Here is a 25012-nt window from a genome sequence, read left to right as displayed (position 1 = left end):
TTAAGCCTCGTCCATTGCCTGTAGCAGCTAGAAATGGCCTAGATTGCCTTTTTCACAGACTATGTGCACAAGATTGGGCATAAAAACTCACCCAAAAAACAGATCTGCAACTCTTCCATTTTCACGCTATCTGGACACTTAGAATCATTATCATAAAATTCCACCCAATAAATTAGTGCATTTTCCTAAAGAGTTCAGCCCCTCAAGTGTAACAAGGTGAACGGACATAAAAATGGTGCTGGTTCAAATATGGAACAAAATTTCATTGCACTTCTATTATGTGTTCTGTGTTCTTGACTTTCCTGAAGATATGATAAATTATACCAAGTTATCATATGCTCATTTTAGATTACAACTAAAGCTGTTTGGAAATAACTAATGAAATTACATAGATGAAGCTTTGTTTCATTGCTGACAATGTCAGTTGTTTGTTTTAAATATTTAAAATGCACAGCTGGCAATGATATTATTATATACGGTGATTATCATGCAATATCTGTCCCCTTTTTCCCAGAGTAAATGGTAGATCTGATGTGGAGGGCTGTAGCTAGAGATATATGCAGAGCTAATGACATTGCATTCAATCAAATATCCTTTCCTTGCTAAATTCTACTGTTCAAACCATAATTGTAAAGGATGTAATGTGGATTTTGTATTATTTATATTTTTAATTAATATTTTGATACTAATTAAATATTAATTATATTTTTAATATTAATTAAACATCTTTAATATTTTGAAGAAAAACCTCTATATAAAACATTCAAATCTTTGCAATTATATCATCATCCTTGTTTTTTTCCAAGGTTGTGTAATTCATGCTGTGTCGTCATGCCCTGTAATTGTTTTTTTTTCTCAGCACAGCATTCTAGGCATGTGCATTTAAGACAAACAGAACCAAAAAGAAAACATTCTGCCTGTCCTGTCCGACAGGAAAATAGCTGATTTCATGACACATTTTATTGGCTGTTTTGGGAGGGATTCCTTATTCCAGGTTGCAGATGGTGATGTTTTAAATGGCTGACACATATGGGGGCATTGCTTTCGATTTGTCAGTTCAATACGCCGCTTCTGCTATGGATGCACTTCAGCATGACGACACTGCCCCTTTCCACTTTGGACTGGATTCAGAACAGCACCTACAGATCATCCACCGCGTTGGCTATGTCCATACACTTTTGCAGGTATCCTCAATTGGGATCAGGAGAAAAAGGGAAAAAAAGTAGGGAAAAATAAATTCATTCCTATTGCCAGTTTTTCTAACTCACTTGGACTTAGTCCGAATATAGAGTCCATTCCTTTATACCTCCTAATGCAGCATGATATTGTGCCAAAATTAGAATGTAACTGGACATAATCAGGTTCCTTCAGTAAATGAATAAATGCATAAGGAAAAATGGAGCTATTCATTCTATTAAGCATCCCATCTATGTTCTGTACACAATTGACTATATTAAGATGCTTTCTTTTATTCCCCAAGGATTAGTTTTGTTTCTTTTATCTCTCTTATCCTCCTGCTGTTGCCATGACAACCAGGCTAGATTTGAGAATGCCTTGCGACATTGAGGCTTTTACTACACTGCCTGTTTTCATGTTCACAGCCAGAGGACAGTTTCCATAAGCAAACTGCATTTCATATGAATTGGAACTTGCATCCGAGTAATTGAAAGTTATTACAAAGTGAATCCACTATTACTTGTTAACCCCTAATCATGGCATTGTCACTCACTTGAAATATAAAAAGGTTATTAAATCGGCACATACATTTCAAATTACTTGGCCAGTGTAATATGGAAAAATGCTGCAGTAACACAAATGTTTCCCTTTGTGGGGCAATCTATAAAAAGAGGTATGGGTTGAGAGGCGGTAGATTTAAAACTGAGATGAGGAAGAACTCCTTCTTGCAGACAGTGGTGAGTTTGTGGAACTTGCTGCCCCGTAGCACAGTGGAATCTGTCATTAAATAGTTTCAAGAAGGAGATAGATATATTTTGGATTTTAAAAGTGGGTTGAAGGCATATGGGGAAGAGGTAGGCAGATGGATTTAAGACTAGGAAGAGATCAGCCATGATCTGATTGAATGGCAGAACAGGCTCGAAGGGCTGAATTGCCTACTTCAGTCCCTAACTCCTATGTCCCTAGAAATCAGACTTATAGGATATATGAACAGTTCATGGATTTCTAAACTTTCTTGCAATAGCTTCTGAGTGACAAAAGAATGGGTAGAACCAGCAATAGTTGGCCTTGATGGTAGTCATGGAAAGGCAGAGTTTTGGGAATCAGGTGATTGATTAACATGCCAAACTTCATCTGTGGTTGCATGAATTATTTATTGAGTATGCAGAGAGCCAACCAGAAACCCCTTTTGCATCCCAAGTTAAGGACTTCATTGACCAACAGGCAGCATCAACTGTTTTACTCGTAATTTGTGCCCTGGTCATGGGGATTTCTTGCTATCCTGTTCACAGTAGGAATAGAAGGGTTAGATGTCATGCAATTATGATCTCCATGGAGACCAACAAACTAAAAAAAGTCAAATTTATTAAATGACCCCAATGGAAAAACCGAGAGACAAGATTCCACTTATAGCTTTTATGTTAGCAATTCAGTCAAAATCAGCATAGATCAAACATGCACTAAAAGGCAAATTGCAGTTGATGTAAAATGTAAGTTATGTTTTAAATAGCAGATTCAATGAATATTGATTCATTGGATTCACTCAGCAGCCCTCTTAGCACACGTGGGACCACGTTTAGCCACAACATGCTGCAAAATTCTGTCTTCCAGAGATCCAGTTCCTTTCAACAATATTTAACCCCCACTTGTCTTCTAACAGCCGCTCCCAATTAGCCTGAATCCTCCAGGCCTAATTTTCACTAAAATGGCCAGCTCTAGTTAAGTAGTTCTTTAAAATAACTGAAGCAGCTGTAGTAATGTTTCTTAACCCAGTCACAGTTCTAGTCTTCAGGCTCCCTTCATAAACCACCCCACTCACTGCTTCCCTGTACTGAACTGCACTGCTGAAATCATCTCATTGCTCCGCACCTTGGTTTCAACCAGCTTCCATTTCCCTAGGAACCTGAAGTCGCAGCCAATTTCTCTGCATTTTAGGCAGGAACTCTCCACTCGTTCTCACTTGCAGGATGTTCCAGTCCCACCAATGGCCAAGCCCTGCCGTGAGGTGACAGGTGCTGCATAGAGTGGGATATCTCATTGACAACAGCAGGGCTGAAAGATCTGCAAAACGCGCAGTGGGAAGTATAGAAAATTGCATCCATAGTTTCTCTTTCAATTAATGATTGGCTTAAATGAAAAAACAAGCTTTGAGAGTGTTTATTGCAACCAACAAAACATTTGACAAAGCCATCTGTGCAGAAAACAACTCCCATGTGCTTCTACACTAGTTCCGTGGAGTTCATCACATTACTGTAAGGCATTTTCAGAGACTAGCGAAGCAATTGTGGGTACAAATAGCACCTTAGAAAGCTGAAAACTAATTGAGTTGTACAACATACTTTTATGTTGCAATGTAAAATAACTCACTGTTAATAAAGAGCTGTAACCCTTACAATGAGAAAACATGTATAATGGGGCCCAATAGCATCTTTCAGTGCTGTAAACATTTATGGATCTTTGAAATAATTTTGCGGCATCCATGATGATACGCCAACACTCCTTGGAGTAGAACGTGTATTGTCATCTAATGCATACCAAAATAGAATAGCAATAGAACTATTTTGGCCACAACCAATATATGTACACCTATTTTACCTTTCATTTCTTTTAGGACTTCCAGCCCTAGTTGTCGCAACATCTGTTGGATTCACCAAATCAAAGGGATATGGAACAGTCAACTAGTAAGTAGGCCATGGCATTCATTAATGGTTTGTTTAACAAATACATAATCATGTTTTTGCTGATGTTTTCAACAGAAAGTATTTAACTGCGGTTTTTCATTCCACTTTGGAGTCTTACCTGTTGAGCACAATTAATGCAGACTGTTTTATTCCTGTTTTCTTAACTATAGATTGGTGTAAAACACAGTGTTTATGACAGTGTTATCTGTCAGGGCTCTTAGTTGAAAAATGCTGTATTCTACATGTCTCTGATGTGTACTGCCTATATTGCATAAAGGTAAAAATTGGCTGGGAGGAAAATATATAGCACGCATTTAGACAAAGGTTTCAGTAACTTGTAAATGATGATGGGAATCCATGGGCAATTTTCAAATGTTTGTAGAATCTCAAAATCACACATGCATCTTAAACTCATGGCCAGTTACGTAATATTATTTAGCGTATGAGTATATCTAGTTTACATATAACTTGCTGACATAAAAGAAAGGGTGGAATTTTCCGGCTCTGCCCGCCACGGGAATCATAGTGGGTGGGACACGGACCATGCAAGTCCATTGACTTCGGGCAGGATTTTCCTACTCTGGGGGCGAACATGGCTTCAAAATCCTGCCCAGAGACTTGCATTTGTATAGCACTTTTCCTGATCTTGGGACATCCTAAAATATTTCACAGCCAGCACAGTACCTTTCCTAGCCTTGTGTAGGAAGCGTGGCTGCCAGTTTGCATGCAGCAAACATCAGTGTGTACTGACTAAATCTGATGTTTGTTATAATGTTGATTTGCCAGGACTCCAGTACTAGATCTTCTGTCCTTCTTTGAAATAATATCACCAGGTCGTTTTAACTTCTCATTTGTAAGGTGGCACCTCAGACAAAGCAACATCCTTTTGGTACTGACCTAGCGTTTTAAACTAGATTTGTGTATTCGAGTGCTGGAATGGAAATTGTACTTATGATCTTCTGACTCAGAGGTGAGAGTGTTAAGGACTGAGCTACACAGTGTGAGCAGGTGTGTCGAACAGAAAAGATGTACTTAATGAAGTGAAAAATATTCCAAGAGCTGAGGGCACCTGACATCAAAGACCTCTTGATATGGTGTTATACAATAATTTCTCTCACCACAAATAGGTCAGTCACGATACTCTGTTTAAATCAGATTGACCATGTATTTAGTCTGTATAATTAATGGAGGCTTTGTGTTATGGGAACGTAACTCCTCAGTTTTTGCAACGAGGTATAAAATTCTGAAAGGCAAATTGTCATTGGCACGGTATCTTCCGCTTATTTTAACGGCCAAATTGTCCTACGGAAGAAACCCAATCTGTGCACTGTGGCAATTTGCAAATTGCGCTCCCAACCTTTGTGACATCTTTTCACAGCAGGATCAGATTCTTAGCGCATTTTGCTGGAGTGCTTAAGGGTCGTAGGTGCAGAGGTGGGCTGATAAGAAGGCCCACCTTGGTTTTTCGAAACAGTATCCCAACTCCCCATAGTGTTTCAAGGCCCCCAAACGTCACTCCTCACCTCTTTTACCCCCACAGCCATTCCTCACGCCAGCCGAGAGAAGAAACAAAGAAAGGTTAAACAAAAAATGAATTCAAATCATTTCCAACAATGAAATAAGTCTTAAAGGAATGAGATCCCACACTTGTAAAGTTAATTTTTGGTAACAGAGAGGTGAGCTGTCAATAATTAACAGTTACCATTGTTAAAAGGTTGAGGGCTTAATTTTCTGCCGAAAATCTAGTTTGGTATTACGTAAGTATAGGAATACAATGCTCCTGAACTTAATCGAATGAGGAGCTGGACTGAGAGATGATGTTTTCTCATAGCTAATAGTAGAACAGTGCAAAGCCAATTGTAACTCCATGATTTATGAATTCAAATTTGCACCTGCTCTCTGAATTAGTTTTGGGATTTTCAAAAAATATAGTGGTGAACTTATTAGCCTCACCAGCAATTTGACCAGAAATGTTGAGCTACTCAATTCTTCACTTTGGTCATCATTGACATTCCCAACTTTTATATTTAATCTGCTGCTCTCCCCTTGCCTGTTCATTTTATACTGTTCCATATGTGTATTTACTGATACTACAATGTGAAGTGCTGACATAAGGCTCAATCTAGAGCTACTAATCTTCCCTTTGTTTTCTAAAAGCAAAATACTGCGAATGCTGGAATCTGAGACAAAGACAGAAAAGGCTGGAAACTTGTAGCAGGTCTGACAGCATCAGTAAGGACAGAATAGAGCCAAAGTTTTGACTCTGGAGGACCCTTCATCAGAGCTGGTCAGCTTCGCTCTGACAAAGGTTCATCCAGACTCAAAACGTTGGCTCTATATTCTCTCCACAGATGCTATTTTCCAGCATTTTCTGTTCTTGCTTCTCTTTGTTTTACCGATGCTGCCTGCTTCTTTGAATCTTTGGAACTCCCTGCAGTTGAGGCTACCTCACTGAATGTTTTTAAGGCAAGGATAGGTAATTTTTGAACAGTGAACAAATTAAGGGTTATGGTGAGCGGGCGGATAAGTGGAGCTGAATCCATGAGAAGATCAACCATGATCTTGTTGAATGGTGGAGCAGGCTCGAGGGGCCAGATGGCCTACTACTGCTCCTAGTTCTTATGTTCCAGCAATGTTTGTTGTTGTTGTTTTGGTATTCACTTTAAGTTAAAATCTGAGACATGCAGCTTGATTACAATATTTATACGAGCAACCCATCTCCTGGGAGCAGGTTAGTTAGATGCCCTCTGATCTGCGACCATCAAAACTGGAAGAGGATGGTGACTTGAGATGGGTTGGGTCCGGGTTTTATCTTTTCAAAAAAATGTTTTTCCATTTCACATGATCCAACCCTTTTCAGTTTGGGGGTTAATATTTCACCCTCGGTTTCATAAATTTAAATTTGTTATTAGAGGGGAAGGCACAGTGGCACAGTGCCTCACAAGTTCAGGGACCTGAGTTTGATTCCGGCCTTGGGTCACTGTCTGTGTGGTTTTTGCACATTCTCCCCATGTCTGCGTGGGTTTTGTCTGGATGTGGGTCAGGTTGTTTGGCCTTGCTAAATTCTTCCTTAGTGTCCCAGGATGCATAGGTTAGAGGGATGAGCAGGGCAAATATATGGGATTAAGGGGATGGGGCCTGGGTAGGATTGTTGTCTCTGCAGACTCAATGGGCCAAATGGCCCATTTCTGCACTGTAGGGTTTCTATGATTCTAAGTCGTCTAGGTTGTGGGGGAGAGGGAGATTTTCTGGCCTCCCTCCCTCATATTTCCCTGACGGGAGACAGTGCACTGTTCACTCGTGGCAAGATCTTCTGGTCTGTCTGCTGTAGTGGAATTTCCTATAGAAGATATTGCCAAACCTTGTCCAGAAGGCAGATATTTTAAACATTCTGATCCCTGATACATTGAGTTGCTTTTGAAATCTAAAATCAGAAGCTGCTGTACATGGTTCAAATTGCAAACTACAAACATAGTGACAATGGGCAGATAGAAGATTTTAATCACATTTTTCATTTGTCACTTCATTTAATGTTTGAAATGAAATATCAGTCATGTTTCAATTTATTTTAAAGTGTTGATCTTGGATCAGAAGATCTCACCAGCGTAAATAGTTGTAGAATTCCAGCTGTTATTTTAAAATGAAACAAAGGGCAGAATTCTCCAGCCCTACTGGTCTAAAAGCCAGAAATTCTTGCCCGACTATCAACGGACTTTCACATTATCCACAGCCTGCCCTCTAAAATTCCAATGGCTGGCGGGATGGGAGAATTCTGGCCAATATCTACCAACATAAAAGTTTTGTAAATGTAGTACAGAACGTGCCCATCATACTATGGGGTATGTCAGTTTGTTTACATGCACAAATTCATTGTGACATTTATATAAAGAAACACTATAATTTGTAATCAAGAAAGAAAGTCCAGATGATTACTAATTGACCTCATCATTCAAAAGGTCTCCAAGTGCAATTAGCCCCTGACTGGCTTCAGGAAGTTACAGCAATTAGACTTTGAACCTTGAAAAGAATAAGCAGCTCTACCCAGGCCTGCCTGTTAGCAACAAAGCAAGCAAAACGATAGATCTTCGTAGCACAGAAGGAAGAAATTCTACTCATCATGTTGGCATCAGCTAATTACGAGACCATTCCAAAATTAATTCAACTGTCCCAATCTTCAATGTATTCTTCAATAACTTCCTCAATAACTTCCTGTGGGATAACAATCACTCTACAAAAAACTTCGGGAGAAAAAATGTCTTTGAAACAACGCCACCCCACTTCTTCCTCCATCCCTCAGGCAAGATTCGCTCTCTGCACAAAGAAGCTTTACTAACCTATTTTCTAATGTTCACATATATTATTTTATATTGAGGACCACTTATCACTGCCTCCCAAACAATAAAAATTGTCTGTTCACTCTATTGGATTGTTGCCTGATATTAACAATCTGTGTTAAACCTACTCAGCCTTCTCAGTTCCAGTAGAAATACTCCCAGTATCTCAAGGCTCACCTTGTGATATATTTTCCCATTACTGGTGAATCCACGCTGTTTACTCTGTGCTTTAATGTTATTTCTATAATAGGGTGCCTAAAGCTACACTCAGTTGCTGAACCAATGTTTTGCGCAAATTGATAATTACATCTTTACTCTTCCACCTTATGTTCCTGTTTATAAGCAAAAATGCTGTTGGCTTTTTTTATATTACTTCATCTTCCTGCACCTGTATTTTCAAGAAATTATGTATTTGAACCTCTGGCTGTCTGAGAATTAAGGCTGAAGGATCAGAGAAGATCATAGAATCCCGACAGTGCAGAGGGAAGCCATTTGGCCCATTGAGCCTGCACTGACAATAATCCCACCCAGGCCCTATCCCCGTAACCCCCTGTATATACCCTGCTAGTCTCCCAGACACTAAGGGGCAAGTTAGCATGGCCAGTCCACCGAACCTGCACATCTTTGGCCTGTGGGAGAAAACCGGAGCACCCGGATGAAACCCATGCAGACATGGGGAGAACATAGAATCTCCACACAGTCACCAAGCCAGGACTCGCATCTGGGTCTCTGCACTATAGGGATTCTATGATTCTAAGAGTCATAAAATCTCCACAATGCAGAAGAAAGCCATTCACCCCATCGAGTCTGCACTGACTCTCCGCATCCCTCCCAGGCCCTTCTTCCGTGACCATGTATTTACCCCACTAATCCCCCTAACCTACATACGTTGTGACACCAAGGGACAATTTAGCATGGCGCACCTTTGGAGTGTGTGAGGAAACTGGAGCACCTGGAGGAAATCCACATAGACACGGGGAAAATGTGCAGACTCCACACAGACACCAAAGGCTGGACTCGAACCTGGGCCTCCAGTGCCATGAGGTAGCAATGCTAACCACTGTGCCACCAGGTTATCAGGGCTAGGCAGAAATGTAGAATTGAGGTTACAGTCAGAGCAGCCACAGTCTTATTGTATGGCGAAACATTCTCAAAGGGCTGAGTTGTCTATTCCTGATTCTAATTCACACGTTTGCATTTTCCATTGTATGGATTGTGACCATGAAGCTGAAATCGCAAAATCCTGCACTAAGCTCTGACCATTGCCCAGCTTGCTTAGATCCGTATTGTCCGTCAGCAGTTAGATGGGGATGAGGATTGTCAGCAGAGAGCAGAAACAATTTGCAAAGTTAATGGGCTGTCTGCTGCCTGGTTATAGAGGGCACTGAGAGTGGCAAGTTGCAATGGGCTTCCCTTTTATCTCAAATGTCTGTGCTGCCTGAAATTGACAGGTGCCCCCTGGTTACTGAGGATTATGCAGAGATAGAGTCTGAAAAAGGTTTGGAAGTCAAACAGCAGAGATGCTCGTCAGAGTTTCATTTTCAGCAATTTTGGAATGCTGATGGGATAAGATTCAGTCCGGCCTGGCAGCTGTTTAGAGGATATGTAGGATGGATTTATCTCCTTTTTAAAAATAAAACACATGGGATGATACCCCGGGGCCGCTAGCCCTGGCTGGAAATTCCAGTGGCCTGTTGAATCGGGCAAGAAGGCCAAATCGGGATTCTTGCCAGGCATCCAATCTATTGCGAGTCTCCCATCCCGCTGCATCTGCCCCGATCACATTCCCACCTGGATTGGCTGAGAAACTGATTGCTACACATTTAAATAGACATAACTATAATTACCAGCTGGAGGCTGGATACTCTGCCCTTCACATGGTCACCCAAGGCCGGAATTGAACCCACTTCTGTATTGTTTTTATTCATTGATGGGATGTGGGCATCGCTGATTGGGCCAATGTTTATTGCCCACCCCTGAGGGCATTTAAGAGTCAGCCACATTGCTGTGGATCTGGAGTCACATGTATTACAGACCACGTAAATACAGCAGATTTTCTTCCCTAAACAACATTAGTGAACCAGATGGGTTTTTGCGACAATCGACAGTGGTCGTCATTAGACATTTAGTTCCAGATTTTTATTGAATTCAGATTTCACCATCTGCCAAGGTGGGATTCGAACCCATGTTTCCAGGGAATTACTGTGGGTCTCTGGATTACTAGTCGAGTGACAATACTACTACACCACCATCTGGTTGTGATATAGCTGACCTCCATTACCAGCTCTTGTTGGCTGACAAGAGGTGGCATGGTGACACAGTGGTTCGCAGTCACAGCGTCAGTGACTTGGGTTTAATTCTGGCCTTGTGTCACTGTCTGTGTGGAGTCTGCACATTTTCCCTGTGTCTGCGTGGATTATCTCTGGGTGTTCCGGTTTCCTCCCACAGTCCAATGATGTGTGAGTTAGATTGGTTGGCCATACTAAATTGACCCTAATGTCAGGGGAGTTGGCAGACTAAATATGTGGGGTTACTGGAATAGGACCCGGGTGGAATTGTGGTTGGTACAGAGTCAATGGGCTGAATGGCTTCTTTCTGTAGTGTACGGATTCTATGACAAAACATACAATGACTGTTAAGATCAGAAGTTGTTAGCGTGTTAATATTGTTAGAAGTCCTTTGAATAAATTGAGAGGGCATGTTCTTATTATATTTTGCCCCTTCATGGGATCTGGGTATCATTGATAAGGCCAGCATTTGTCTAATTACCCTGAGGGCAGTTCAGAGTCAATCACATTGCTATGACTCTGGACTTGCATGTGGGGGTCAGACTGGGTAAGGATGGCAGATTTCTTTCCCTGAAGGACATTAGTGAGTCAGATGGGTTTTTAACAGCAATCAATGTAAGTTTTAGAATTTTACCAGCACGTCTGTCTGAGGTTCGTACGACCCTGCCCGAGGCCAACGGAGCATGCCGTTCTCCGAGCCTCGCCTGCCCCCGGAATCGGGCGTGGGCGTGCCGGTAAGATTCCGGCCACAGTCATCATTACTGAGTCTAGCTTTGAATCCCAGATTTTTGTTTCAATTAATTGAATTTAAATTCCACCAGCTGCCATGGTGGGATTTGAACCCACATCTGCAGAACATTAGCCGGGCCTCTTGAGTACTAATCCAGTGACCTTGCTGGGACGCCGCTGTCTCCACTCACTGGGTGTTCGCTATTCAAGTCTGAAGGAACCATTCTCACGCATGACTAGACATGAGTATCCTCAACAGAATGGCAGTGAACTGATTAAAGGTATATTTTAATCAGTACAAATGCTGAATAAATGTGGAAGTTACTTTGTAACTTCTACATTTATTCAGCATTTAATGATATCAAATGTCAGCATCTGAAGGTAGATTCTGATGCAGAATTACCTGGCACGGGGGTGATGGTCTAAAAAGCAGCTGTCATATTGGCTCTTCTTGCCTCAGCTAATTGTGGTGGTTGACAGCCTGGGGGCAAGGTTTCAGCCATCTATTTACCACTGAGGAAGAGGCTGGCAGCCAGCCACTCTGTTAGTTTGCTCGCTCTCTCTCTCTCTCTCTCTCCCTATCAGCAGCGAATGACAGGAACAGACGGGATTTGCTGAGAGCAGAGTGGAAGGGCTCCTGGAAGTCATCCCTCTTTCATCAGAGAAAATCTGGCCTGAAAAATTAGCTTCCTGTGACAGTAAAATCCCACGGCACACGAGTGAATTTGGAATTGCATTTTCATGGTACTTCTCATAGATTGAAAAGGACTTGGAAGGGTTCGGTTACCAAATGGAGAGCAAACTGCCCTGAAACCGTTTTTTGTCTTTTGTTTTTTGCCATGATTATGTTGCATATATAATAATTGTCTAAATGTCAAAGAATCCATTTGTGACCTGCTGTGCACTCGATAAGATGCAAAATAAACGTGGATTTTGTTTTCTTCACTCCTTGCATAGATATTTATTCTAAGCATCCAGATTTCATTGTGGGTGCAGTTCTTCCAAAAAATTTGCAAGTGTAATGCCCGGTGGGAAAAACTATGTGACTCCTGCCGGGTGGGTGATGCAGATCATAATCCACCCAATTTAAACATTTGTTTTGGAGCTTGCGGTGATTGCCGCAGGGGAAGAGACATCCAGTCCTAATAAAGGGTGCCAAAATTTACAGACAACCCGATAAATCTCCCACCCCATTCGCCTGTAAAGAACCCCACTTGCTGGCATCAGCATGCCTCCCATCGCTGCTGTTAATGTCCCTCACCTTGTGAGCAAACCTCCACTATGGATTTGTCAAAGGAACCCACCCTCTCCCCTTTCATGCACCCCATGATGCCCATCAGGACCCACCCTCATGCCCCCTTCAGCTGAACCCCAGATTGGCACTTGTCAGATTGAAACTGCCAGGAGGGGGCAGTGCCAGTACACTGCCCAGTCATGCGCCTGACCACCCAGGTGGGGGGGGGGTGTCTCCAATGGCCTCGGAGTCCCACAGCATGGTCATCACATCTGTTCTCTGGGGAGAGCAGTGGTGATTCCTGCTGGCTTCCCAGCAGGCGGGCGAATCCCGGGAACCAGAAGAATCCAGCATAAACCTGAAAATGCATATTTAAATGAGGATTTAAAAATGTGAATCAGGCTCAAACCCTGTTTGGGTGTGAACCAGACTCCACGGCTCGGAGTAAGGAGAATCTCAAAATGAGTTCTCCCGGCCAGATTTCATTTGGCCCCTCTCGGGAGAGTCTCCAGCCATAATTCCATTTGTGTCTGTGCACATAGGGCTGGAGAATCGCCCCCAAGAATCTGTATCGAGCTGTGTGATTTTCAACGTTTGCCACCAGCTCACGGAGCTTTAGACATAGTTGGCTCAGCCAAAAGCTGAGTGAATATTTTAGTGAGGAACCTTAGCAGTGGACATGCTGACTTCCTTTGTTGAACTGCCCTTGGGACCCCAGGGTGTTTGGTCATGCTAAACTTTAGTCTACAAGCTCATAGGCTGTCTAATTGCATAGCTTAATTATCATAAACCTCACCTGCTGGCTTAATCATCAGAAGGAATTTGCATGTATCTTTTCTTTAATTGGCAAAGCCAGGAATGCTGCAATTTGCACCTATACATCTCCATTATGTGGTAAATTATTTGTTTGTGATCCTTCCTAATGAAAGGAAGTCATAATGTTCCTGGCTTTATGCATTTTTGATGGCAACTCATTTTTCCTTGCCCACCATTTTGCATGCTCGAACTAATTAAGGGTTTCCTCCATTCTTCTGAATTGTGTATGTCCATAAAGTTATTCCACATATTTATTTGTTTATATATGACAAGATCTCCTATGTATTTCCGGTTTTTCTACTTCTGGTTTCCAAAATTTTACATTTTTCCAAGACTAACTAACCTCGTTACAGAAACAATGTTTTTTTAGTTGTAATTCTTGCAATGCTTCACCAGTCACACTTGCCAACTTGAAAATACTGCACTTATCCCTCCCTTCTACTTCCTGCCCATTAGCAAGTTCCCCAACAATGTCAATATGTAACCCACGACTCCAACTTGCATGTTAATCTTTGTGCGGCACCTTATTGAGTCTGAACTCCCACTGAATAAACGATCATGAATTACACCAGTTTTCCTGCCAATTCAGAACTTAGAGTATTTTTGAGAAAGTCCAGCCCCTTTTCTCCATCATGTCTCCAGCCATCAATCCAAGTTTTCCCTAAGACATTCTTCCTTTTCCCTTTCCTTTCCCTGCCCTGTGAGACCTCATACTTGTGATTACAATCTTTGTATCAACTCACCAAGACTCTCTATTTCTGCACCCTATCTGATTTTGGAAACTTATGAGCCACATATTTATTCCATTGCCACATACAGTTGCATTGAGACACTGAATGAATCTGCATAACTGAAGCTTCAAGAAAACAGTTCACGCATATTTTTTTCTGTTCGTGTTGTGAATCCTTTAGGAGGTACACAGCTATTAGTTTCTTTTTCGTAACCGCCTGGTAACCAAGGTTTTTGTCCTCTCCTCTCGTGAAAGTAGTGTCTCTTGTTTCCATGGGTACCAGCTTCAGGATACATGACCAAAATTAGCTTTCTCTACATGCAGTCGTGCTGTACGCTTCAGATTAAGATTGCTCGGGTAACCTTAACATGTGGTGCAGCTTTTCGGGATGCCATTTTTGAAATACTTTTCCCCTCTTTCATTTGCTGCTCTGAAGCCTGTATTCCCCACTTTCCACAAAATTAGCACTGTGACATAGCAAGACTGGAGTAGGAAAGCAGTGGGGGTGGTGGGGGGGAAGGGGTGGGGGGGGAGGGGGTGGCGAGGGGTGGTGGGAGAAAGGGTGGTGGGGGGAGGGGTGGAGGGTGTGGGGGGAGGGGTGGGGGGTGTGGGGGGGAAGGGGTGGTGGGGGGAGGGGTAGTTGGGGAAGGGTGGTGGGGTGTAGGGGGGAGGGGTGGTGGGGTGGTGGGGGAGAGGGGTAGTTGGGGAAGGGTGGTGGGGTGTGGGGGGGGTTGGGGAGGGGTTGGGGGCGGGGAGGGGTGGTGGGGGGGGAGATGGAGGGGAGCTGGGGAAGCCAAATGGGCTCAAATGTTCTTTCTCTATGGGCAGTCATTGCTAGTGAATGCTGGAAGGCTTTATCATATGGGAAGGGGCATCAACACCAATTTACCTTCCCAAGCTTCACTTCCTATCCAGGGCTGCGACTCTGGGCTGGGAGAATCTCGCGGTAGGTGAAACGTGGGATTTGCACGTGTGTTCTCGCCACAATAGATTGTCCAGCATTGGATTTCCCGTGTCATGTACTCCCCACCCTAAATCGGTGGGGAGGCGAGGAAATGATTTAAATATTCAGTTAAATATCTTTTACGTACAATTAGTGGGCTCCTCTGCAGTCAGGATCGGTGGGGGAAGGAGGCCAGCAATCGGGGCAGGGGAGAGGGGTGCGCAGGGGAGTTGGCACTATGGAGGGGGAGCAGTCGGGACTACGGGATGTAATTATCATGGTTGGGGAAGTAGCTGGAGATCAGGTGGGCTGGGGAGGGGAAGGGGGAGGCTGGGCGTGGGAATAGTCAATGATCAAGCCAAGGGGGGGGATGGGGGGAGTCAGAAAGCCAACATCATGTGGGTCGCGGGGTTGGCCAGCAATTGAGCTGGTCAGCAATTGGGAGGCTGGCAATGCGGGGCCACTCTGCATGCGCCAGTCTCAGCACCAGCAGGCCGGCGCATGCGCAGTGGCCCTGCTCAGCGCGCTGATTTCAGCCTCTCCAGTGGGAATGGACCCCAACAACTGAAATCTAATTATATTCCTCTGCAGTGCACAGAGTGTGGGAGATTCTTCTCTGAACACCCACGGGAAAAAAAAGGTGTGAATTAGTCCAGTTTTTATGCAAATTTGACACTTGGAATTTTTTTGGAGAATTTCGGCCCAGCTTTGTTGTCTGACAGTTCCAATTTTGTGCTAAATGAGGAATAAGTGCTTCAAATCTGTATATGAGAGAGGGAAATACATTTCAGTGGTGGCATCCTGAATTAACACACCACATATAACTTAAGTGTCGCATACCTACTGCCCTTTAGGGAAAAAAACCTACTGTCCTTATCTTGTCATAGAATCCTTGCAGTGCAGAAGGAGGCCATTTGGCCCATCAAGTCTGCACCAACCACAATCCCACCCAGGCCCTATCCCTGCATCGCCATATATTTGACTTGCTAATCCCCTGACACTAGTGTCAGTTTAGCGTGGCCAATCAACCTAACACATGTGGTTTGGCCTATATGTGACTCCTGAGCCATAGCAAAGTGGTTGACTCTCAACTGCCCTCTGAAATGGCCGAACAAGCCACTCAATTCAAGGGCAACTAGGATTGGGCAATAAATGTTGGCCAGCCAGCGAAGCCAATGTCCCACGAATTAATAAAAAAAAGCTTACAAAAGAAGTGATGTGTGTACACTATTGGATTGTACAAGGTTACTTTACCGGTTTCCATGCACATAAAGTTAAATATCAATTAGCACTTGCATTGAAACACTGTTAAAAAGACTCCAGTGGGGGAAAAATGGATAAGCACTAATGAATTCAATTTTCCATCATAGTTGACTTCTTTATATTCTACCAGAGGCTGAACTATGTTCTCAGTTCATGGGAATTTATTTATTTAGGGCTGTTCTGGAGACTGGTTTAAGTCTGAGCTTCATCAACAAATAGGCTTAATGTATCGTTCTTCACACTGACATACTCCTGATGTTGAGTAATGAGTTTCTTTATCATATTTGACCTTCAGAGTTGCTTTGCCAACACACATTAATTAATAAGCAAACATTATTAATGAAAAGTGCTTCCCATTAATCTTTGTTAAAAAACATTCAAACTGCTAATGAGTTCTGCAGTAAACAGATACAATTACTGGAGTAAGAAAGGCACAACTTGATTTAACTTTGTCAAGCGCAAAGCCTACAAATGGTGCTATGTTATCTTATTAAAATTCTTACATTAGCCATTGTGGTTTCCCCAGATTGGAAGCAGTTCCTATCTTCTCAATTTTGCCAATTTGTGTTCCTCTTGGTTGTACGTTGCTAATTGCCCATTGTCTTGTCCAGTGCGGTCACTCTTCACATGTGAATGTAGAAAGTGATGCTTGCGTTTTCCATTGTTGGTCAAGTGTCATTGTAGCATTAACCAAGTGGCTTGCAGTGAAAAGTTGCGGGATCTTCCAACCTTTCAGAAATCTGCCCACTTTGTACTTGAAGAAGTCTCCAGCAGGCTGGAGCAGATGAACCAGTCCTCATGCAATAAGGTTACGTATCTTCCACTGAAGCCTCTGTTGATTGAAGTTATTCAAGCCACAGCATACTACAAGCAGGAAAAGTCCCAAGAGGCAAGATTTGGATAGGGATGGACTTTAGCATTGGGAACAGAGGGAAAGTAAAAGGCTGTGTGATGAGGGATTCAGAGTAAGAGGACAAAAGTAAAGGGGGAAAGGAAACATGGACAGAGCAGAGTGGTTAAATGCACAGAGTGGTCAGGGAGAATTATAGTGGACTGCAGAATGGGAAAAGTGGAAAGGCAAGAGAAAGAAGGGCTGTAAATGAAAAAGGAAGGATGTAGATAAAGGGTGGAGGAAAAGGAGATGGACAAAACTGGAAGCAGGGCTTTGTAATACAGGCAACACAGTGATTCACTAAGGGGAGGGGGGATTGGAAAGTACATTGATTCACTGAAAGCAAGAAGGGAGACATGTCAGCATTATTGTGAATGTTAATGAAGGATTTTGAGAGAAGAACATTTCAGCATCAATGGAGAAGCGAGTGGAAAGAAAGGAATGGGAAAGGAGAAAGTTGGAATGCAAAAGGATTTGGGGAAGCAGAGAACTATGTTCCAAAACTATGTTCCAAATCTATTATATTTCTTAATAGTAGTTTTAAGCTAATTGGTCCATGGTTTCCTGAACTTGTTTTATCTGTGAGTTTCTGGGTGGGAATCACATCATTTGCCTGCTAAACCTGGCACTTCTCCCTTTCCTAAAGTTTTTTTTAACTTGCATATCCCTTCTCACTTCCATCACTTAATTTTGCATAAATGCAATTTATCAGGACAACGAGCCTTATCCTCTGCAAATTTGACTCACTGATCAGTCATCTCCCCTCTTTGTATCTTAAATACCTTCTCTTTTAATGCCTCCTCCTAATGTCAAGTCCACTGTGGGAAATACTGAGGCAAAGCAGTTATATAATACCTGAGTCATTACTTCTGAGTTTATCTGGTGTATTCTTTAGCCTGCCTATCTGTATTCCGAGTTTTCTTTTTTATTCCATAGAATCATACAGTGCAGAAGGAGGCCATCCGGCCCATTGAGTCTGCACCAACCAGAATCCCACTCAGGCCCATAACCCCATGCATTTAGGTGAGCTAGTCCCCCGACACCAAGGGGCAATTTGGCATGGCAAATCCACCTAACCTGCACATCTTTGGACTGTGGGAAGAAACCGGAGCACCCGGAGGAAACCCACGCTGACACGGGGAGAATGTGCAAACTCCACACAGACAGTGACCCAAGCCAGGAATCGAATGCAGGTCACTGGCGCTGTGAGGCAGCAGTGCTAACCACTGTGCCACCCATAAATGTGTCTGTAGAATTATTTACTCATTTTACATTCCTTGGCAATTTAATTTAATAATTTTTCATTCTCATTTCCTGATTTTTATTTGACTTGTTTCCTAATATCTTTTGTATTCCCTTTTGCCATCCTCTTTGTTGTCTATTTGCTTACTGTGTGCCTTTTTCTTGATTTGATCATCATGTATCATTATATATTAATATGTTCTTTATTTTGTGATCTGCCTCTCCCGGAGTTCATCATCAGCTTAACTGTGTCTCATTGCTGATCTGTCAGTAAATGTTTCTGGTTTTTCTTTCCTAATTTCTTTCATATCCATTTCGGATTAGATTTTTCTTTCATTTATGATTACCCTTCGGTGTTTAGTGCCGTCATTTTGCCTTTGGTACAAGTAGTGGAATATTGAACGTACATTTAGCTTAAGTTACATGATTGTTTCTAACTGATTGTTTCCTGGTATTAGGGAGGTCACAGTTAGGGTTCATCCTTGAATATTCAGCTGCCTTAACCTCATTTGAAACTGCTGGCTGGGTTTTGCTAGTTCTCAAAGTTGGCCGATACTTGTATTTATTCTGTATTGTGCTATTTGACTTTAGCTTACACCTGCAGAATGTGATTGCCTTCTGCAACCTAAAAAGGGTTATTATTACTTGTTGAGTTAAAAATTGGACAGTGGATGACAGCCGGAAGCCGGGAATTTGGCTCCACATATGGAGTGTGGCTTGCTGTTGATGTAAGTCAGTTGGAAAACTTTATGATGAATGATTCCCTGTCATGAGTCACTGAAATAAATACAGATTTAAAAATGTAATTCTATTTAAAGATAATTACTTTAAAGAACAAAGAACAATACAGCACAGGAACAGATTCTTGGGCCCAACCAAACCTGCACCAATATGTGGTTTCTATCCCTCTGTTCCTCTCCTGTTCATGTGTATATCAGCCTTGACCATTACTAGTGTGCCTGCTTCCACCACTTCTGCTGACAGTACATTCCAAGCAGCGAGCCCACACCCTCTGTATGAAAAACGCTCCCCACACATCTCTCCTAAACTTACTACCTCTCACCTTAAACCTGTGCCCTCTTGTAGTCAACCTTTCCACCTCTGAGGAAAAAAACCTCTGACTATCCACACTATCTATGCCTCTCATAATTTTGGAGCCATCTGTCAGAGTACCCCTTAGCCTCCGTCTTTCCAGTGAAAACAATCCAAGTTTATCCAACCTCTCCTAAAACTCTCCAGACCTGACAACATACCGGTAAATGTTCTTTGCACCCTCTCCAAAGCATTCAAATCCTTCTGGTAGTGTGGCAACCAGAATTGCATGCAATATTCCAAATGCAGCCTAACTAAAGTTTTATACCAGTGTAGCATTACTTGCTATCTTTTATACTCAATAAAAGCAAATTACTGCAGATGCTGGAATCTGAAACCAAGAGAGAGAAAATGCTGGAAAATCTCAGCAGGTCTGGCAGCATCTGTGAGGAGAGAAAAAAGCTGACATTTCGAGTCCAGATAACCCTTTGTTAACCTTTGGCAAAGATGCTTTGGCAAAGTATAATCTGGACTCGAAACACCATCCGTTTTCCCTCCTTACAGATGCTGCCAGACCTGCTGAGGTTTTCCAGTATTTTCTCTCCTAGTTTTATGCTCAATACCCTGGACGATGAAGGCAAGCATGCTGTGTGCCTTCTTGACTACATTATCTACCTACGTTGCCACTTTTTGCACTTCAAAAAATTCTGGGCATCTTACTCAAGGCTATCTCGTCACAAAGTAGATATATGATACCTTGCATTCTTCAGTATTTAGATCTAACACTATATCTTTGTATTTTTTCCTTGCAGTTGCTGGCTTTCCCTGGAAGGCGGTCTTCTCTACGCTTTTGTGGGACCTGCAGCCGTTGTTGTTTTGGTATCAAGTTTCCAATCTCATTTCATTTACTATTGATTGCAGTCTCAGTAGTAAAATAATGAAAGAAACAGTTGCATTTTTGGAGCTCCGGTTATTGACCATGAAAAGATATTTTATGTTTATACATTTTTATTTCAACAGGTGAACATGGTTATTGGCATTCTGGTATTTAACAAACTTGTATCCAAAGATGGAATAACAGATAAGAAACTGAAGGAACGGGCAGGGTATGATTACAAATACATCATCTAGCATTTTATTATCTTTGAAAGATACTGACCATATTTCCTTGATTAGAAACAAGCAATACTGTCTTTTATCCCTGCAATGTAACCTTTAATAAGCTTGCTCATAGTAACCTTGAAGTGTTAAATTATTCATGATCATCACACTCAGACATCACCGAGCCATTGACGCAGTATAATGTCCACACTGATGCCATGTTTAGTCACCATATATTTTCTACAATGTTTAATTTTTCTTCCTAATTGGATCACAATTCTCCGGTGTGCTCGTAAGGGACGTTTGAACTTGAAGCAAAAGCATCATTGTTGTTGGCTAACAATGCATTGACTTGCTTAGCTAATAGGCAACATAAACTCCTGCTGCTCGGAAGTGACCACACAAGGGTTCCTGAACGTAAATAAAAATCAAGTCAGATTCAAAATTGAAATACCTCATAATTTAATAGACCCTGATGTTTTCAGCGCACAATTGGGCTACTTCATTGTATTAAAAATTGAAATCTGGCAACGTTTTAACAAAGTATTAGTGCAAGTTAATTTATCATTTTCTTTCCTTCCCGCCTCCAAAAGCCATGGTGTGTGCTAGCGAACCATTCCCTAAACATTGGTTGGAATGTTCATTGCCGGCGGAATTTTCCCATCCCGCTGCAGTGAATGGAGATTTGGTCGGGGACCAAATCATCCAACCTCACTACAGCGGGAGTGTGGCATGAAAGATTGATAAGATCACGCCCATTGACTTTCAGTGTTTCACCTCAAGTTTCAGTCTTCAATATGTTGGGGGGAATTCCACCTTTCCAACTGTGTGTTTCATGGTGGCGCATTGTTCGCTGGCAGCGGGAATGTCTGGTTCTGCTGCTGTCAATGCGATTTTCCATTGATCACACTCCACACTGCCGCGAATCCATGGGAGGAGGTGCGCTACCAGTAGCACCAGAGAATCCCACCAACGAAACCAACTGGAAAATCTTGTGAAATATTGTAGGTGTGATTCTGAACTCACCTGACAACTAGTCAGTCACAGGGATCTGAAACATCAGGATAATATCCATGACTGTTTGTTGGCTTATGGAGGCTGATATAAATTCTGACTGTCACCATTGCCCTAACAAAGATTAGTTAATTGAGCAGAGACCACAATTACATCTCGTCTGTGTGATTCAGTCCCAGACCAATCAATGTATTTATTTTGAGCATCAGAATATCCCAAAATATTTATCTTTGACAAAATGTATTTCAAATTTTTGTGCAACTTAGACGACCTAGAATTTTCTATCAATATTAATTTTAACAAATTCAGCAAATACGTTTGTGTTAATATAAAAATTAATTTCTGAAAGGTACTTTGCTTTAGGAGTGAGTTAGTGATTTAACCATTGATGAGACAATGCAAATTCCTACTGGCCTCCAAATCTCTCTTATTTGCAATTTCCGTGGTGACAGCAGAATAGTATTAAATAAGTGTGAACTATTAATGTTCATTCATTCAGGCTGTCGAAAACAAAATTAGTTCTTCCAAAATGTGAATGTCATTTGGAGTGAGGGTTGATGCCTTCAAATCCCTGAGCCTTGCATTTGAATCCAGGGCCTTTATGATAAAAGGGCCGGCTTCTTCCATGGCAACAGCCGACACACTCTGTTGCTTAGCAACCTACTTTCTCACAGTCGGCGGAAACAAAATGGGGACTCGCTGTGAGAACAAGGAAGATTCATCAGTGAAATATGGCTTGTAATTGGAAAGGGTGGAACGAACAAAGATTAATATGTTTTAACAAAGAGATTGATGCCTGGGGACTTGAAACAGTGGCAGCTAATAAGTTACATAAATGTGTAACACCAGCTAGATGGAGTTCTGCCAAGATTGAGAATGCAGACAGTCAGCTCCTTCACATTTCTTGCCAATCTTCTTCAACACCTTGTGTGTCACTTTGATGTCTTATAGTTAGAGGGAGTCTTGACACTGCAGTATCACACCATTCTATAAAGTTGTCCAATGGCATTGTGAACGCATGTTCAGGGAAGACTGCACAAAAAATTTTCCACTTTTCACAAAGACATTTGGCTGGAGCAGCAATTCGCTCTGCAAGTACAATTTTGCAACAATCGTGTTGACTGCCCCTGTAAATGTTCTTTGCACTTAGCAGTACGACGCAAAGAATGTTCCTATTAATATCGGGGGAATGCCTGAGTGAGGGATTGGACTGCAAAAGACCTAAAAATCTCAGGACAAACTGATCCTTTCTCTTGACCTGTGCGCCAGAAAAAAAAAATGGACATTTTCAGAAATCATCTAGGACGATAAACTGCAATAAATGGGGTGGGTGAGGCTGATGGTGATGGTAATGGTGATGGTGGTGGGGGTTTGGGGCGGGGGGGAGATAGGGAGTGGGGTGAGGAGGGGAGGTGTTAGATCAGAAACCCCAAAGTATATTGTGGAGCCAGATTAGATATCAGCAACTTGTTCTCCTCCTGTGCCTTCGCCAGATTCACACTGTTCTCATTGCACTCATTTGCCTCCATTCATGTCTTCATTATCTGAGATTTGTAACTATGCACCAACCCTTTGCAATGTTTGGTAGAGACTTTCAGCTGCTGCGTCTCAGACTGAGCAAATGTCAGCTTCTCCTTCTGAACCTGTGCCAATTTGACTGAATTGAGCCTGTACAGCATTTTCAACATCTACATCATGCACAATTACTTTAGTACTTCCCTGCTTATTCCCACATACAACTCTGTGTGATTGGAATAACTCTTTCAGGTTAATTTTAATTTCCTCCGGAAAGTAATTCAGTAATTTGTCCCAACTTCTGATAATTTTTTCATTATCCAGTCTAATTAGAGGAATGTCAAATTCACAGCCATCTGGATTTCTTTCTATGCTCTGATTGTAACAACTAACACATCCTACTTCTGCTTTCCTTCCCTATCTAAATACTGTTTGAACATATTAACATGACACTCTGAGTTTTCCTTCTATCTGGCATTCTTATCAAATAATTCACTTCACTCATTTTCTTTTGATTTGATAATGCCCTCTGAGTGTTGCTTTTAATTGTTCAACTACCATTGGTAATAATACTAATGCGTTCTCTGCATGAGCAAAACTATGAATTTTTGATCTCTTATCAGTTTTTTTTCCATGACATGCTGTACTACTGTCCAAGGCTGCCTAGCCAATTCATCAGCCCTAGTTAATCTTTCCCTAAAGTTTGACACGTAGTGCAACAATCTAGTCCCAGAACACTGACTCATCAATTTTTCATTGATCAATTTAAGTGGCCCTCTTAACCCATGACCAAAAATTGATTCAGAGGGCCTGAATTTTGTTGACATATTAGGTGCATCCCCAGTTACAAAAAGTACAAATGAAATTCCTTTATCCTAATCCTCTGGATAATTCTGACTATGGGCCCTCACCATGGTCTTTAAAATTTGATGCCCACCATACTAAAGCTCCCCCCGATTCTGGATGATACACATTTTTATTCCAAAACTATCTGTAACTTCCTCGAATAACATCGACATACAATCGGATCCTTGATCTTATTGTATTTCTGTGGGCAGTCCGTGTACAGGTAAAAAAAATAAAGTAATTCCTCTATAGTCCTTTTAGCTGTAATATTACGTAATGAAATGGCCTTTTGAAGTATAGTAAATGCATCCATTATGGCCAATAAATACTGATTCCCACTTCTTGTTTTAGGCAGGGGTCTCATGCTATTAATTAGGACTCTCATAAAAGGTTCCTCAAATGCCAGAATGGATATTAAAGGCGGTCGTTTGATTACCGCTTGAGTTTTCTTATTATCTGATATGTGTGACGTGTGTGGCAAAATTAAACATTTTTTGGAGCCCAGGCCAATAAAATTTTTTTTTTATTTTGGCTTGAGTTTCCTTTATTCTTAAATGACCACCTACTGCACCACATGCACGATCCACAATACCTCAGTTCTATTATTCACCGATACCACTTGATGTACTTCTGCCCATTTTTCATCTGCCTGAATATGTAATGGTCTCCGTTTCCTCATTAAGGCATCACGTTTAATGTAATAACACTCTGGCACCCACTCAGATTCTTCTGTGTATACTTTCTGATACAACTGTTTTATCTCTACACCTTCCTGTTGTAACTCTGCCAATTTCCCAGAACTAAAGATATTTGTTTCATCCCCCACCTGTTCTTATTCTTTGTCAACCATCTGGTCAAAGATTGTTTCTGATAACTGAATGTCAACCTCCTTATCTTCACTCTTTGATTTTTCCTACTCCTGCCTCAACCTATGGCTTTGTGATCTTGTTCCTGCAGGGTCAGGAAACATCCCGGCATATGCTTCCTACAGCACCTCAGTTTTTTTGATTTTTCTCTGGCTTTTCAACCACAGTAGGCATTGCTCCCACTTGTGATATAGCTGTAGCGTTACCCAGGATAAACTGTCCCTTGAAAAAGGTAAATTCACTATTACTCCTACTACCACTTCAGCACTTTACACTGGACTCTCCAACCATACCTCACATAATGGAACAT

At 41.9% G+C, this 25012-nt stretch overlaps 1 protein-coding gene across 9 annotated transcripts in view; it reads left to right on the top strand.

The window, feature by feature from the left end:
• adgrb1a (adhesion G protein-coupled receptor B1a) overlaps positions 1 to 25012 on the top strand; it is a 299558-nt gene that overhangs the window by 190982 nt on the left and 83564 nt on the right. For all 9 annotated transcript variants that reach the window (XM_080194597.1, XM_080194594.1, XM_080194593.1 and 6 more), the window contains 3 exons: positions 3788 to 3857; positions 20173 to 20239; positions 20381 to 20466. In XM_080194597.1, the coding sequence (XP_080050723.1) occupies positions 3788 to 3857; positions 20173 to 20239; positions 20381 to 20466 (223 nt within the window). The remainder of the gene's footprint in view (positions 1 to 3787; positions 3858 to 20172; positions 20240 to 20380; positions 20467 to 25012) is intronic.

This window comes from Carcharhinus amblyrhynchos, chromosome 8 (assembly GCF_965287045.1).
Source record: "Carcharhinus amblyrhynchos chromosome 8, sCarAmb.v2.hapA, whole genome shotgun sequence".
Lineage (NCBI taxonomy): Eukaryota > Metazoa > Chordata > Chondrichthyes > Carcharhiniformes > Carcharhinidae > Carcharhinus > Carcharhinus amblyrhynchos.
This window is presented reverse-complemented; position numbering and strand designations above follow the sequence as displayed.